Source organism: Leptosomus discolor, chromosome 6 (assembly GCF_034619465.1).
Source record: "Leptosomus discolor isolate bLepDis1 chromosome 6, bLepDis1.hap2, whole genome shotgun sequence".
NCBI classification, from domain to species: domain Eukaryota; kingdom Metazoa; phylum Chordata; class Aves; order Leptosomiformes; family Leptosomidae; genus Leptosomus; species Leptosomus discolor.
This window is the reverse complement of record NC_141396.1, coordinates 38,002,022-38,018,429: the sequence shown is the minus strand read 5'-3', so window position 1 is coordinate 38,018,429 and position 16,408 is coordinate 38,002,022. Positions and strand designations below refer to the sequence as shown.

Sequence of the window (16,408 nt, the reverse complement as noted above, 5' to 3'; positions counted from 1 at the left end):
TCCCCCCCCGCCCCCGACCGCCCTCCCCTCCCTCCCGCGAGAGGCCTCGGCAGGCCTCGGCCAGCGGGAAGGCCCCCGCCAGCGGGAAGGCCCGTGGCCATTTCGCAGCAGGCTCCATTTCGGCAGCGGTGCTCACCAGTGAGGGTCGTGGCCACCCCTTTGGCGGAGACAGACTCGTCTTTATTGAACCGAAAACGAGGGCCAGGAAGGAACGGAACTTCAGAGAGGAAAAAATCAGACAAAAAAAAAGTCCATCGAGTATAAAAGAAAGCGGTTTAGCCGACACCAACGACCCCACCACATGCCAACGCCAAACGCTTCCACACCACGACGACCCAAATGGCTTTGTGGTTCTCACTGGAGAGGGTTCAACGCCAGAGTCCGGCCCCGTGGCTGGGGGGAACCGGACATCGAAACCAGAAATCCCCGTGAAGGAAGGCGGCTGGGATGGCAGCCGTTGGTCGCACCAGTGCCCGCTGTGTTGTCGGTCAGCGCGACACAGCACAGCCACCCTACAGCTCGGTTACGCCCAAACGCTACGTTTATTGAGGACTTCTAATACCGTGATACCTCAGTTCAGCCATTTGTGAAATATCTAAATATTGTTAAATATATTTTTAAAAAAACCCTAACCAGAACTCTGGACTAAACAAGATGAACGTTAAACTAAAAGTTAGAAGGGACGCTGTTTACATTAACACTTTCTTTAAAAAATAGAATTGCTTTTTCTTTTTTTTTTTTTTTTTTTTTTAAGTCAATTAACCACAGTGGTGAGACGTGCTCTCTTTTTCAGCTGTTACAGTGCAGCGCGCAGAGTATTACTTCCCAGATCACACCAGCCCCGCTGTAACCGAACTGAAAGGGACAACTTGCACCCACGTGCAGAACGGTGCTGTCTCCCCGCCGCGTGGAAAAGAGTTGTGTCACCACTGTGCGATAGGGCGGCCGAAAACCAGGAGTCTCTTGGTCAATGCCAGTACGCGGCTGGAAAGCCTTCCACGTTCTAATAGAAAAGTCCACAGGAAGCTGTGAACAGGATCAGTCCAGAGGAGTAAAACTCTTATGTCCGTCCAAATGTCAGTCAATGTACTGAGATAGCCAACGGAAGCCTTCGCCGTAGCCTTGCCGCTTCAGCACGCTGCACATGAACACCTCCATGGGGCGCGCGTTCAGGTCCTTCAGTGGCACGTTTCCCTGGGGAAATCCAGAGAGGAGTTAGCACCGCGTCCCTGCCACCCTCGGGGAACCGGCAATCCCATCACCACCGTCCGGGAAACCCCCCTTGGCCCGCGGAGCTTCCCCTCTCCTGGCCGTGTGCCAGCCCCTTCGTGAGAAGGACCAGCCAGCACGACTTTCAGAGCCAGCAGTGCGGGAGAATGGGTGCTGGAAATAGGGAAGCAAACTGTTTTCGAGGCACAGCCTGATGTACCAGCGACACGCGGCAGTGTGACGCGCGAAGCAATCGTCACTGGGCAGGTAAGCTAGTGCCAAGAGCAGCCTTGCGCTGTTTTACCACCGCCACCCAGCATTTCTCGATTCTCTCTAACCTGACTGGTTTTAAACACTGAAAAAATTATGAGATGGGTAACTGGACGGAAACGCAGAGAAACAGAACCAGAAGAGCCAGACAATGTGTTAAAACACCAGCTAGACACCCAGCTGTTGTAGAGGTAACGCGTTTTGCGGTTTCAAAACTTGCCCGAGGGTGTTATTAATGATTCAGCTTGGCCAATATGGTGGACAAATTCACAGTAACACCTCAGATAGCTTCTGGGTAGAGCCTCATTCTGCAATGAGACAGGCGAGCCCTCCCTCGCTCGTGGATGAAACAAGATTTGGCCTCCCTACCTTGCCCGTGGTCTGTCCATAGAGCCCAAAGATCTCCCGCAGTTTCTCCTCACTGATGGCCTCTGGTCTGTCGATTTTGTTACCCAAGATAAGGATTGGCACGTTGGATATTGTTTCGTCTGTCATTAGCGCCTGCATGCAAGATGGAAGAACAGTTACGCAGAGGCAGAACAAACATTCATCGTTTGAAGAACAATATTTGTGTTTCAGCTCTGTGACCAACGGGGGCTGGTTTTGGTGTGGAGAATTCATCTCTCCAGAAAGGTTTCTCAGAACTAAATCCACGAGCTGTCAAAAACCTTCTCCAGCTCTGGGAGAGCATACTTATAAATAAATAAATCCAAAATAAATCCATACTGCTCTGGTCCTGGCATAAAGCAACATGCAAATTTCTGCAAGCACATGCTTTGGGTGCCGCTAAAGGCACGCTGGAAGTGCCAATCCAAAGCACGAGCCTCTCAAAACGCACTGTGCGCAAGTTCCAGCCCCGCAAAAGAAGAATATTATGTATAATTTAGCTATTTGGAGGTGTTGGGGAAGGAAAAAAGGGAGCAAATTTACATTAAGCTCAACTTTGGATTCCATAAGACGCGAGTGATCTGCGCAGTCCACCAGGAAGACGATCCCATTGATGGCTGGCAGGTAGTTCTTCCAGACCCGGCGAGCTGGAACACAGAAGCGACAAACACCACCCACCTGAAGCAATGGGAAAACTACACCCAAAAAGGAGCCACCCTCTTTGTTACCATTTCCTCAAGGCAACCCAAGACCTTCCGGTGAAGGGACCAGCTGAGGCTCTCTGCTTTCGTAAGTAAGCCTTGGCAACCAAGGCTGCCTTTCTAGCCAGGGTCTCTTTTTTCCAATATTTTTGGGCATGAAAAAAAAAAGGTGAGGGGCAGAAAACCTTTTCTTAGAACTTCTAGAAAGTCTAAGAAAAAAAGAATTCAGCAATTATTCAAAAGAATAAGCCTACGACATTAAAGTCTTTCACAGCTAAAAATATTTCAGGCAGCAGGGCGTCAACCAGCAGCATTTTTTTTCCAAACTGCCAGAATTAAGTGCAAGTGTTGAACGACTGGTATGTGAGAGCCAGGAGGTTATTTTCACGTATTGCTCCAGAAATAACTGCAGGCAATAAATAATTAGGTCCTGCTAATTGCTAGCACTGTTCAGTGTCCCTTTTTTGGTGGATTTTTCTGATGGTGGCTGGAGAACGGCACAGGAATCAGAAAATTCACCTCATTCGCTGCCTCCCACTCAGCAACTTCCCTTTTACCTTGTTCATGTCCGCCCAGATCGAAAGTCGTAAAGGTCATTCCAGCAATCGTCAGCTCCTCTGATGCTGAAAAGTAAAAATATGGGCTATGTTGCAGGAAAACAAGGCAACCGTCACATCCGCAGTTTCTTGGGGACTTGTGTTACCGTCACACACACGCCCTCCTCGTGTAAGTTATCCTGGAGAATTCAGGGATTCTCTGGTAAAACTGAGCCACTGAAATGGAGCTGTTTCACAAAATCGCAAGCGGGAGAAGGTAATTTCTCCTCCCTTTCCACTTAAGCACAATTATTACACTTTTCATTAGAAACTCACTCCCGCCTGCAGGAGAAGCACGTCGCATTACTCGAACCACGGCAGGTCTCGGGCTCTCCCTTTTATACTCAAGAGGGAAACGCAAAGGCACCTCTGCTTGGGCGGCTGACGCAGCCATGCCCTGAGGTGCGCCGCTTTAAGACTCAAGGCGGAACTATCACTGAGGCACCTTTCAGCGCAGCATCCCCAAAATTAAGGGGGAAACCCCACGCCATGAGGCTCAGCCGCTCTCAGACTTACTGGGATGTAGCGTCGGGACGTGCTGCCCCAGCCTGTCGTCTTTCAGCATGTGCAGCAGAGTGGTTTTGCCTGCGTTATCCAAGCCCAGGAACACAAGTTTTCCTGACTTCTTGTACAAACCTGGAAGGAAAACAAACAAGCAAGGAGAACTCCAGCAGGCCGACCGCAGCACGTGAGCAGGAACTCTGCCACGCTTGCTGCCGTCTACGTATGAACCCCTCTCCCAGAGCTACGCCGCCACCTTCCAGTGCTTCCAGTATGGACACTGAACAGCAGGGGAAAACCAGCGCGGCTTGAACTGGCTTTTACCCAGGCAGCACAACGCAATGTCTACAACAGTAGATATTTTCTGAGCTCATATTTCTAGGAGTAACATATTCTTTTCTCAGATACGTCCTAGCAGAAGAGCGTGCAGCAAAGTATCACTGATGCAGTTACGGATCAATCTGTCGCCCCAAAGGGTGATTTAAATGTGAAAACTGAATAAACTCGTAAAAACCAGCAGCAAGTTGTTGAAGAAAAAGTGCAAAGCATGAAACAACACATGTTTTTCTTTTGATAAACTGATTTTTTTTCCACTTCTAGGTACACATCTACCACAGGAAAGTTCCCTTCGGTTTCCAAGAGGTCTTCTTCTCATCCCTCCCTGCCCCTTGCGAGGCGCTCCAGATAGAGAGCACCCCATCCTCCAGCAAGGACCTCTACTGGAATGACAGCTCCGGCAGGAGAAGCTTCCCCATCACCTTCGGGAAAGGGCTGCGCAGCTCACCCCGGACCAGGCAATGTTTTGGCCAGCACCTCCGCACAGAGCCTTCAACCCGGAGGTGTCAGTCAGGGGTCGACAGTTCCCCCAGGAAGCAATAATTTGAGGAGAAGCAAGCCAAGCAGCTGCAAGGGCAAGCTCTGGCGGAGCTGATGCACTCAGGTACCGGGAGGATGAGGAGGGAGTTCCCTCCTTGGCTATCAGCATGCCTGCCCAGGGCTAAGGGGGCACCAGCCCAGCTGCTCCTGTGCTTCTGAGCGGTGAGAGAAAGACGAAGCGGGAGCCAAACGCCTCCAAGTGTTTGGAAAGTTTCTCCCCCTCGTGTAAAAAAACCTTTGCTGATTTGCAGCTTTCTCGCAGGGCTCCGTACCAGTGGGCACCGTCGCAGGAGACGCGCCCTAATTGCTAACTTTTAAGTGACCTGGCACGGGGCAAGCCGAGTGAGGGGCAGCCGGGGCAGCCCGAGCGGAGCGGCCTGAGAGCCAAGGCGAGGCAGCATTACCCAGGAACTGCAGCACGCTGCTGAAGCCGTTGTAGAGCCATTCGAAAATGAAAGACATCGCTGACGATTAATCGCCTGCGGGGACGAAACCAAAACCCGAGTTAAAGGCGTCAGCGCTGGACGGAAGCCGCCTGCCTGCCCCCTGCCCCCCGCCCCCGCCGGGCGCTGTCACTCAGCAGCCGGTCCCGCTCCCCTCCCGGCCGGCGCTTCGCCGGGCTAGTGACCTCCCCACACACACACACCCCGGGCAGCAGAAGCACCGGCCGCCGGCCCCAACCGGGGCCCCGGAAGGCCGCGGTGAGGGGGGACCGGGGGCAGGCTGCCCCGGCCTCAAGGGCGGGCGCTGCGGCCTACCCCCGCCCCGCCCCCGCCCTGCCTGCGTGTCACCCCCCGCCGCCGCTGTCCCGCGCCCGGTCCCCGCCGCCCCGCTCGCCGCTCCCCGCCGGTGCCCGGTCGCCCCCCGCCGCCGCTCACCCCCGGCTGCCCCCGGGCCGCCGCGCCACCAACTCCCCTCCTCGGCAGCCGCCAGCTCTCCGCCGGAAATACGTCGTCTTTCGCGCCCCACCTCCTTCCGGCCCGGCGGCTTCGCCGCGCTGGCTCCCCACGTCGGCCGTGCGTCTGACGCCACGCCGGCGCGCGGCCGCGCCTAGGCACCGCGGGTCCGATCCCGCCCCGCGGCGGCACCACCCCGTTTCGGCAGGACCCGGGTTCGAGGCCGCCGCCCAGCGGGTCCGCTCCGAGCCCCAGAGCTGCCGGGTTCGCTGCGCAAGTCAAGGGTCCCTCTTCGAGGGACACGATACCGCATTACCCGGTAAATCCTGCCCTGATCCCTTCAAAACCCCCAGCACAAAGTCGTCTGTTCACCTCTCGGCCCCGGGGCCACGTTACAGGGAGGGAAAGGAGAGGGAGCCCCACAGCGTTCAGTTTCAGTAGTTTTTATTTCTAGCGTCCCTACACGTACCAGGTGAGCGATCCTCAGTTGCGATTTACAAAGTACACTGCACGACCATGCACAAGCAGGGTGTTCTGATTTTATAAATTATGTCTTCCAGCCTCCACCAGACCTTGATGCAGCAGACACGTCACTGCTAGATACACAATTCTAATCGGCAAAGTAACAGGCAAGGACTTCTTGTTGACACTGAAGCTATTTTTCTGCTCTATTCCTGCATGTGGCGACACCTCAGTGGGAAGGACACAGCTGTCTCACCACCCATCCTCAGTCCTTAGTTCTTCTCGTAGTAGAACCACTTGTCAACTGCATGGGGCAGAAAGAAACCCAGAGGGGGTTAGTCCTCAGTTAGCCACCCACTTATTAAGTAGTCACAGGGCACTTGCATGTGTCATCTCCAGCACAGGGCCTTCCTCCCGCTCCTGTCAACAACTCTGCCATGCACCCCAATGGGTTCTTGCGCAGCCCTGTTGACCTGCGGTTGTTTTCCTGAAGAAGTCACCCTCACTCGGTCAACACATGACTCAGCTCAGGTGAGGACAGCAAGCCAGAGCCAGCTCAGCTGACTCAGGGAGGCAAAGTCATTTTACCTCCCAACTCCCATGACCGCATGGAAGACATGGATTTCTTCACAGATTTATCACCCGTGAAGAGATTGGGAACGACAGCCTAGCTCCTCTTTCTGCCGCACAGCTGTGGGTTCTATTGCTGCACTTCAGTCCTCTGCAGTGCTCTTCTTTCAGAACCTGCTATAAACCTCATCTCTTCTGGGGCAAACCATGGCACCTCAGATCTCCTACATACTGCTTGCTTACCCACCTCACATACCCAGACAAGGAAGTAAGGCAACAGCCGATGTTATTCAGGAATTAAACTGCATTACTGACACAGGTTAGGTCCAATGAAGCCCTTCATTTCTCCTAGTGCTAGAGTCACACCCAGCCATCAGTTAAGACCCTCATTTTCCTACTGATAATCCCTTTGAGGAAGTCTCCACTTAGTGCTGGAATGTAAACGTGGGGTTTGAGACTTACCTTCAGGTGGGATTGGGTTGGCAGCTTTACACGGTGGTGCCTGAAACGAGAAGTGTATCACCAGGCAGCAGCTGTTGACAGAGGTTGACCTTACACCTCAAGCTCTCTAGACACCATTTAGAGCTGCACGAGTCTTTACAGAGCACCATTTAAGATCTAAGCAGCATGAGCTGGTCTGTGGCAGCCAGTGCTAGTCAGCTGTGAGGAATAAATGAGCTCAAGTGCAGCATGAGTCCTGTCATCCCCACAGACTCCTCATTCCATAGACATTCCACACACCGGAGGTGCTTGGCTCTAAGCGCAGGCTACAGTGCCATCTGCTTCTTACCACAAGCAGTTACCGCTCCAGCGTCTGTATGGTTGCAGGCAGGCTGCTGTTTTTAAACCTGTGATGTGATGGTGGAATAGAAGTACAAAGGAATCCCAGAAAACTCCTCTGAAGAGCTTTCCCCTGATACTTAACAACCAAAGACAGACAAGGGTCCCCAGCTAGTGACACATTCTCTGTGAGGGCTGCACTTTCAAAAACTTAACAAGTAATTTGGATACCACCAGAGGATACAAGCACTTTTCAAACCAAGACAGTGGTTTTAAACGTCTCTCCAAGGCTACGGAGAGACTTGCAGTTTCCAGTCACATTTCTGTACAGCAAGACAACACTTGAATTTTGATTTTTTTGTCCCATTCCTCCATGCCCTTTCAAGTTGCCAACAGCTGTACTTCACAAGCCTAGGGAGGTGCAGTCAAGTCCTGAAACTGCATAGGAGTACCACACTGGGAACTTCAAGCTCTTCACTGCAAAGAATGCAGGGCCCCTGGCTGCAAGGCCCTCAGGAATTAGCCTTTCTTTTCTCAAAGGGTGACCTGTGCTGTGAAGCACTTGGAAGGCCAAATATTTAAACACGCTCTGAACAGCTGACAGCCAAGCTATGGTTCAGAAGTTTAGCCCTTCAGGCAAACTCTGTTTTGGATTCAACCTCCCAGATGACAAAGGACAAGCCTCCAGAGGAACATCTGGCTTGCTCCACATCCATCCTATTTAACCAGTAACAGGTGCCATGTTCTGTCACCCACAAAATTCTGAGCATACGATGTGCGACTCGCACAGAGAGGTCGGCTCACGGTACCACACAAATGGTATTGTTTTGCCTGATACTAACGTTGGGGTTAGGACAATCAAATTTGTACTTACTGCATTCACAGTAGCTTTTGCACACTCTTGACTGCAGCAGAAAGGGCTGTTGGACACAGTCAGATTTGTGCTAGAAGAGATAGGTCGCTTGTGAGAACATGACAGCCAAGCCTCTCACCCAAGAGTATTAAATAATGGAATACTAAGAATCGCTATTAGAATTGCCAAGTTGAAGGGGAAGGCCTGCGGAGACAGCCAGCAGCTAACAAAGCACGTCACTGCTCAGGAAAGGAAGTTTCAGGGTTATTTGTTTAGGGGAAAGGAACAGGCACAGTGCCACAAGCATTAACCTACCAGTTAATCTCCCCTCCGTCAGTTTTCTTTGCTATTAAAGCTTTCCAGTGTTCATGAGTGCTTTTGATGACGTTCACGGCAAAATCCTGAAGTTGAAGATGAGAACAAACATCATGTTATGTGTAAGCACCAGATCACCTTCTCCAGACTATCAGTCACATGGAACGAGAGGCCAGCATTTATAGGCTGACTTTAAATAAGTTTCTGACTCTGGAAGAGACTCCAAGAGACCTCTTCCATTACTGCGCCTTGCAGGAACAACAGCTGAAACAACGGGGAATTTACAATACAGCTTGTTTTACTTTCATGATGAGAGGATATGCCAAGGTCACCTAGAGATGCCAAGAGAAAGTGAACACAGATATTTCAGTCTTGGACCAGTGCTATACTATAAAAGCACCCCCCTGCTCCTCCCACTCAGTTTATCTCCAGCAGCCAGTTGATCCCGACCTATCTGCGAGCTTTCTTCCACTCCAGGCAAATCATTCAGGTGCTGTGCAGACCAAGACAGAGACACGCACCTAATATAGCTTCACAACTATTTAAAAATGAATCTGCTTCCAAGCATATCACAGCTTTTTTCCTTAAAAAAAAAAAAAAAAGACAGTATATGCTGTATACGCTGAAGCATTAACCTGTCAGCTGGAGGGGGAAGCACACACAACTTTGTCAGCATGAACACCAAGCACTAAATATCCTGCTTTGATACCACACGGAGCCAAACAAAACACGGCAGGAACATGTGCTAGGTTCTTTGTCCCCTTTTTCCACCTTGGCCTCGATTCCGGTTTCACCCATCCTGAGGTGCAGTGAGATGTCCCAGCCCACCCAACCTAGTGCCATGCTGCAGTCGAAGGAGGCAAGCCCAGTGCCACATGACATCCATTTTAGCCCCCTTACCCTTTTTCCTTCCCTTCCCACTGCAGGCTTTGCTGGCCCTCCCCTTCTCTGCACCACCTCTGGAGCTCTGGGACCTAAGTCACCTCGCTAACCCATCATGGCACATCAGGACTGGCAGGATGGAGGGCACAGAAGGAGGATTTCACCCGTTCAGGAGCAGTAAGTTATCTGACCCAACCCAGAGAAAAGGCAGAAGAATAATGCTGCCAAGGCAGAGCCTTACTCAAAGGGCGTGACTGAACACTTTAGGCCTGAAGGAAGAAGCATTTTAACTCCCGAGTTAACTTCAACTTGCACCAGGCTGCAGTGGAACAAACCCAGTGAGCAAGGGAGGCAAAGGGTGATGTCAAGCTCCAGAGTGGGAGCAAACAGACGTGGTGTTTTCCGTCCTGGTTCTGACACGGAGGCTCCCAGCCCTGAAGTGACCCCACATGAATGTCATCTAGAATCACAACTGGTAATATCCAACAGCAGCAGGCTGATAACCCCCTCTGCTTTTTCTCCTAGCATCCCTGCAAGCACTGGGCTGGAAACAAGCAGAACGGTAGGCTGGAAAACCAGCAGGAATAACAAAGTCAGCTATCAGCAGCTCTGTAGAAATACGTTCTCTCAGCAACTACTCCTTCATGTCCCCACGCACCTTGAGCTCAGTCTTGGGACGGCGTGCCTTTGCACGCTCATAGAAACGAAGAAAGGCAATCCTACCTTGTCTTTAAATTCGCCATTGAAAGCAAACTGGTTTTCTGGCTTTCCATCAGGTACTTTGTATCTTCTGAACCAGTCCACTGTAGCTTCTAAGTATCCAGGTTTCATCCTTCTGACATCATTGATATCTAGCCGGGGAGAAAAGGTTTGTTAGCCAGAGCTAGTAACAGAAGTTACTTAGCTACTACCCTGGTCTTCTGAGCTGCCCCTCTTTCAGCCCCTCCTCAAGTAGCCTTAGCAACATCTCAGACAGGTTACAGTAATATAAAGTGGATAATTCACACAGGAAAGCTGCTGTTTCATCTTCACAGTATACCCCGATCGCCCCCAGGAGCATGGACACATTTAAAATGCTTGGATTAGAGACTCGCTGGACAATCCCTTTCATTCCACTCAGAGGATGGGTTGTACAGCCATCCTCTTCAAGAAGCCAGGCTGTGCAGAGGACTCCCAGTTTGGAATAAACAGTGGTAAAACATTTTGCTATAGGACTGATAACATCCCCTCCTGCTGTCCTTCCAGTATCACACCTGATTAATACCGTCGCACAGAAGCAGCAAGCCCATGTCCTGACTTGAAAGTTTCCTGCAGGCTCTCAGTGGAAAAAGGGAAGGTCTAAGCCTGCTCCTCCCTCCTGTTACTCACCACTATAGTTGTCTGCTTCAGGGTCTTCAACATTGATAGCAATTATCTTCCAGTCTGTCTCTCCCTCATCAATCAGTGCCAGCGTGCCCAGCACCTTCACTTTGATGACTTCTCCTCGAGAGCAGACCTGCAAGGACAAAGACCTTGTTGTCTGTACCCTGCATCCCAGGAATGCACAACAGGAGACACCGCAAGCTGAGAGAGTTCAGCAAGTAGTTCGGTACCATGAAATCAGCTATCGCTTATCAGCGGTTCACAAGCCTTGCGCTGTAAGATCTCATCAACAACCTCCAGAGGCAGCAGAGGACAACATCACATTCTTAAGGTAGAGGAGGTAGGAACTGGATAATGTCTCTGAATAATTGACTTCACAGACATTAACTACACGTTTCAAAAGACAGTTACCCTTTAGAGTGCATTACCTTGCTTCCAATTTCGCACACATCAATTGGATCATTATCTCCACAGCAGCCAGTATTTTCATCCTTGTGACCTGGGTCTTCCCAAGTCTGCAAAAAAACCCAAACCCCACACAGGAATAAAAACTCTCAGGTTTCAAGAGTAAAGAAAAAGCAAGTTTATTTCAGGCATACAATTGCCTCGAAGGTACAGATGATGGCCCACTTCACACTTGCTTTCAGGTCTAGTGGTTGGGCTACTATTTCATGCGTGCCTGCAAACTGCAGTTGGAATCCCAGTTAAAATGTCTTATCTGCTCCCTCCCACTGACAAACCTTTTTTCAACAATTTTCCAGACTTCCTCCTCTGTTCCACAGCTGCATAAAGGTGAAGTTCACATCTATAAAGAACACTCATTGATTTGGCTGCCTGCCTGTTCCTATCTCTATTCATGTCTTAACAGAAGTTTCCTGAACTCCAGATAGCAGTCCAACAGAGCTGGAAGACAGACAGGGTGTATTGTTCCCTTTTAATTAAACAATTAAAAGACATGCCGTTACACTAGAGCAGGGACAAGAATGCAGCGGTCCATACCCTGTCACACACAGTGTCATAGCGCATCTCACCTAAGCGGCGAGAATAAGTCAAAAGACAGGACTCCAGAAGGCATTTCAGCTATGCCCCCAAGAACAACAGCTGCTTAAGACACCCTTCTGATCAAGAGCAAGAGGATACTGCGCCCACCTGCACCATAAGGAGCACCCAGCTCTACAGTCGTTGAGGTATAAAAAGAAGGAATGTTCTTCCCAAATCTCTGCACGCCAGGACACGACTAGTACAGCCAAGATCTTGTGATGCACCCAGGTAGATGTACTGAGACCTGGTTGGAGCTAAAGGACTCTCCACAATCGCTATCACACTTCTCTACAGAGAAGCGCTAAGTTCAGTCCCTTGCCCTCGATGAATAGACATCTTCGATCCACTTACACACAATTGAGCGAAGGCTTCAAAAGCCGTAATTCTGTGCAAAGAAACTGGCTCCAGAATCCATCCGAGCAGAAAACAATTCACGTCTGAAACACTGTCTTAAGCCAGTTGGAGAAAACACTCAACATGCACTGCTATCAAAACTAGAATTAAAAAATACAGTGTGCTTCCCTGTGAATTGTCACTGACAACTTCTTTCTCTAAAGGAAATTCAGACCTTTGAGAACACCAGAGGCAAACACCCTTGCTCAAAGTTCCTCTTTATCTAGCAGTCACCCACCAGTTAAGAGCACGTGTCCAGGTGTCACCACCTTGCCAGCTGTTTCAGAGCAAGCAAGTCTGCGCAGCTGCGGACACCTGCCTCGCACAGTCTCTGGACTGCCAAGCACCTTTCCTGGATCCAACACCGAGATCAGGGCATATACTACCATCCACCACATCAATACGCTAGCCTACCTGTGCGGTTTAGACCCTGGACAGCAAGCGGGGCTTAAGCACCCCACTTTCTTGACAGGTTCTCTTCATTAGCAAGTTTATATATGTAGCTGCAAGTGCTGTGTTCTAGATCAGACTCTCAGCTGACCTTTTGCTTATTAATACAGTGGCAGAGACACACACACAGCATCCTCTCTCCTCCCCAACAGAAAGGATGTGCCACTGAGACAAGTCACAGTACCTGTGGGATAGCACCGTAATTCCAGATGTAACCCTTATGGGGAAACACATTAGCAACGTAGCGCAGTTTTCCTTTTTTCACATCTTGCTTAATCGGGTTTAAGGGATCCTTTGTTGCAATCTGAAAGAAAAGTTACATAAATCTCTCTACTTTGCACTCTAAGAAAAAAACAAGTGATTTTTTTCTTCACAAAGCTGGGTGCTAACTGACAAGGCAAGAAACCAGGAGCTGGCCCTGAAGCCAACAGCAGATATTGGACAACTCCATTTCCCAGTGCATTGCCACCTCCTGGGAATAGCTCTCAGCACCTACAAACATGGGGTTGAGAGCCATAAGATGCTTTAATCAGAAGCTACAGAAAAACACCAAGTTATTCCAACTTCTGCAAGTCTTGGCCTCCACACTAGACCCCTAGTATTAAGCAAGTATTTACATGAGAAGTAGGAAACCACTCTGATTCAGGAGGTGCAATTGAGAAGGAGAGAATCAGCAAAGCCAAAGATTAATAGACTAGTCAGCTCAAGCACTTAAGCTAGGAACTGCGATATAGTTACCTCCATTTTAGCGTTTGTCCATCGAGGTACTTCCACAACCATGTTGAAGACATTCTGAAGAAAGTAAAATATCAGTGAACGGGAAGGAATCTCAAGATCACACTTTACACTAAGTAACACACATAAGTAAGCATGAAAACCAGCCAGTTTGCGTGAAAAACCTAACTTATTTTTCCCCTGTTTTTCCCAGTGCCAGTTTTGATACAGCTGACAGAAGTCCCATATCCTGAATGACCGAGAACATCACTTCCAAATATTGTAGTCTGTCTTGAAGCAGGGAAAGATGCTCAAGCTCCCCCTCCCCCAGCCAACAGCCCTGTAAAAGCAGATCTTGTTAACGGCATGGTGCAAGGATAAAGATGTGGGGGAGAAATGCAGAACCACATCTTGCAGTATCTAGTTTACAGGTGACGCTTGAAAACATCTCCTGTTGACTCCAGCTGGGCTGAGAGGACTCTTTGAGAGTTCAATGTCAGTCTCCTCTTCAAGTAAACAAGCTTTTCCACGCTTGAACCTTAACATTTGCTCTTTGAAGAGATTATGGCTTTTAACAAAAAGTCAAACCTTGCTCCCTAACATCGACAAGGTTTCTAATCCCTACATTAAGCAGTATTAGTGTTACAAAATCCTTCGCACCTGTATTGCACCATAATTAGATTGTTATTGTGCAATGAGTGCTGTTACCTCATTGACTTTGCCCACACCCTTCCCTAAAGAAGTTTATTGCATTGCCTCAATTGCAAGGGGTCACTGCTCATTTGCAATTTATATGTAAAAAGGTATACCTTATTTTTACTTGTAAGTAACTCGAGGAAAGGAATGAGGCAATCAGAACAGGCTAGGCAGGGTGCTTATGGCTTTTCAGGCAAGGAAAGACGAATTAGGGGTGCATCTTTGCTGGGCTTGCAGTTTTTCTAGTCCAACTGATAGATCTGCCTTGGTAGATCTGTCCCCCAGCAAGTAGCCCAAGGTCATTCCTTCTCAATGCCAAGACACACAGGTACAGATCAGGTCAGCACATCCCAGCCCTAGACTGGAAAAAACCACCCTGCAATCCTCTCAGTGTCTTAGAAGTCTAAGGATAAAGATCAAGGAGCCCAGACAGAGTAAGGCAACCTTTTGCTCCAAGCTGGGCTCCCTACCATAGCTGGTAATGAACCTGTTAAGTAATGAGTAAAATCTCTGCAGAGAGGCACTCCAGCAACATAAGGAGGTCTAACGTGATCAGCACGACTGTGTAAGGTCGGGGACTGTGACCATCAGTGATACTTGCTTCTCTTGATGACCTGGCACCGAGATGCTGTCGAGCAGCGTTAGCTGCACAGGGGCTCTGGCAAGCAGCACTAAGCACCTGCAGGCACACCACTAGTCCAGTTTCCCTTGTTAATCATTACCAGTCCATGAAAACCCTCCTCACCGCTACCCAGCACTCCCCTGCTCTTCCCTCCCCTGTTCTGCAAGCATCGGCAAAGCGTGGCATTATCTGGATTTTCCTTCTCCAAGTTACCTTTCAGTCACCTGCTTTTGAAAATTGCTTTCCCAGTCAGCCACAGGAATGGCTTCGCCACTGTCCTTGATGACTGCAATCCAGCTTTTCTCTTCTGAGCAGGCAAAAGCCACCTCAGACTTCCCAGAGCATATTCTGACAACACCTGCACCTCAAAGCTCAACCAGCAACCTTTCAGAAGTTTATCTCTCAATTCTGCACACTCTTTTCCTTTCCCATAAACACCCTCTACCTCCAAATTACACCTCAATCACGAACATTAGAACAGTTCATCCACTATGTTTCTTAAGCTGCACAGCTTTTTAGTATGTTAAAAGAAGAAACGAGAAACAAAGGTAAGGGACATAAGCAAATAGCCCGAGTCACCACTGAAAAAGGATGCAGTGAGGACTGAAGCACAGCTGTCTCGATTTCCTAGAGCTGGAGCACTTTAGACAGCGATTCAGAACAGCCTAATTTGACTAACTGCTGGCTGCCGGCACGATGTAAAAGCACTGCAGGTGGCAGGGTCCCCACCTGCACTTTTTGTGAGGCAAGAGGTTCCCAGGAGCTCCTACCACAAGAACTTAACATCCTCACAGCTGATTACACTGCAGGCACAAAGCGGCCTTACTGCAGTCAAAACCCAAGCCTGAAATATCATGCAGCATAAACATATACCTCCATCGGAGTGGATGTAGATATTTAGCTAAATGGAAAACTGCTTTTTCCTAACCCAAAACTCTTTCATGTGACCTCATGGGTAAGTTCAAGGCAATCATTTGTATCTCAGAGACGAGTATGAGAATAAGATCATCCTCTTCTACATCGCTCTACCTGAGGCCCAGACTGTGAGAAAAGGGCACCCGTTCTTTGCAAGATCTGGCGATACTTCCATTAGGTGCTCCCGCCGAGAAGCAGTGAGGAACCGGGAGCCTCCCTCGGGTGTTTCAGGCCTGCAGGACCACACTCCCTGAGAAGCACGGCCACAATGCTCAGGTCCAGAGCTCCAGCGGTTGCTCTTGTCACCGGCCCCAAGCCAACAGGGCCACACACCAGCCACCTGCCTTGGTGGTCCCTCTCCCTTCTTACCTTACCGGCATCCGCGTAGATAGGGATATCGTGGAAAGGGGAGATGTACCGCCCGGCGGCGTCCTCTGCAAGGCAAGGGGAGGGGGGCGAGTCAGGCCCGGTCCGAGGGGACACCCTGCCATGCCCTCCCTGAGGGGATGCCTCAGGTGAGGGGAGGCGGCGGGGGGGGGGGGGGCCGCACCTCAGGCCGCGGTGTCTTCCCCCAGCGCCTCCAGAGAAGCTCAACCCCCGTGCCGGGAGGACGATGAGGGAGGGAGAGAGGAAAGCGGTGAGCACTCACTGAAGAAAAGCCGATACTCCAAGCTGTGAGGCGCAGCGCGCTCCTCCACGCTGTAGCCGGCCATCGCGCCGCTCTCAACCCCGCCGGCTTACCGCACTGCGCAGGCGCGAACCGCCCCCCCGCCCCGCCCCGCAGAAGGGGTGCGCAGTGCGCAGGCGCTACACTCACTCCTCGTTGCCTAGCCGCGCTGCCGCGCGCCCTCTCTGAGCGCGGCGTGGCGGGAGGGGGCGCGCGGGCGCGCGGCGGGCAGCTCGGCAATATGGCGGTG

General features: G+C 50.5%; 2 protein-coding genes across 2 annotated transcripts; both read right to left on the bottom strand.

Moving 5' to 3' along the window:
• Positions 1–519: 519 nt before the first annotated feature.
• On the bottom strand, positions 520–5,465 carry SAR1A (secretion associated Ras related GTPase 1A). Its single transcript, XM_086467501.1, has 7 exons — positions 5,419–5,465; positions 4,945–5,019; positions 3,680–3,799; positions 3,125–3,190; positions 2,410–2,513; positions 1,849–1,980; positions 520–1,194 (listed from the first exon to the last, which is right to left on the bottom strand). The coding sequence occupies exons 2-7, from the start codon at positions 5,000–5,002 to the stop codon at positions 1,078–1,080; spliced, it is 597 nt and encodes a 198-aa protein (XP_086323627.1). The 5' UTR covers positions 5,003–5,019; positions 5,419–5,465; the 3' UTR covers positions 520–1,077.
• PPA1 (inorganic pyrophosphatase 1) lies at positions 4,993–16,204 on the bottom strand. Its single transcript, XM_086467500.1, has 12 exons — positions 16,141–16,204; positions 15,861–15,925; positions 13,283–13,336; positions 12,729–12,848; positions 11,089–11,175; positions 10,667–10,793; positions 10,022–10,149; positions 8,417–8,502; positions 8,123–8,192; positions 6,931–6,970; positions 5,906–6,202; positions 4,993–5,019 (listed from the first exon to the last, which is right to left on the bottom strand). Exons 1-11 carry the CDS (start codon positions 16,202–16,204, stop codon positions 6,171–6,173), a joined length of 873 nt encoding a protein of 290 aa, XP_086323626.1. The 3' UTR covers positions 4,993–5,019; positions 5,906–6,170.
• Positions 16,205–16,408: the final 204 nt, after the last annotated feature.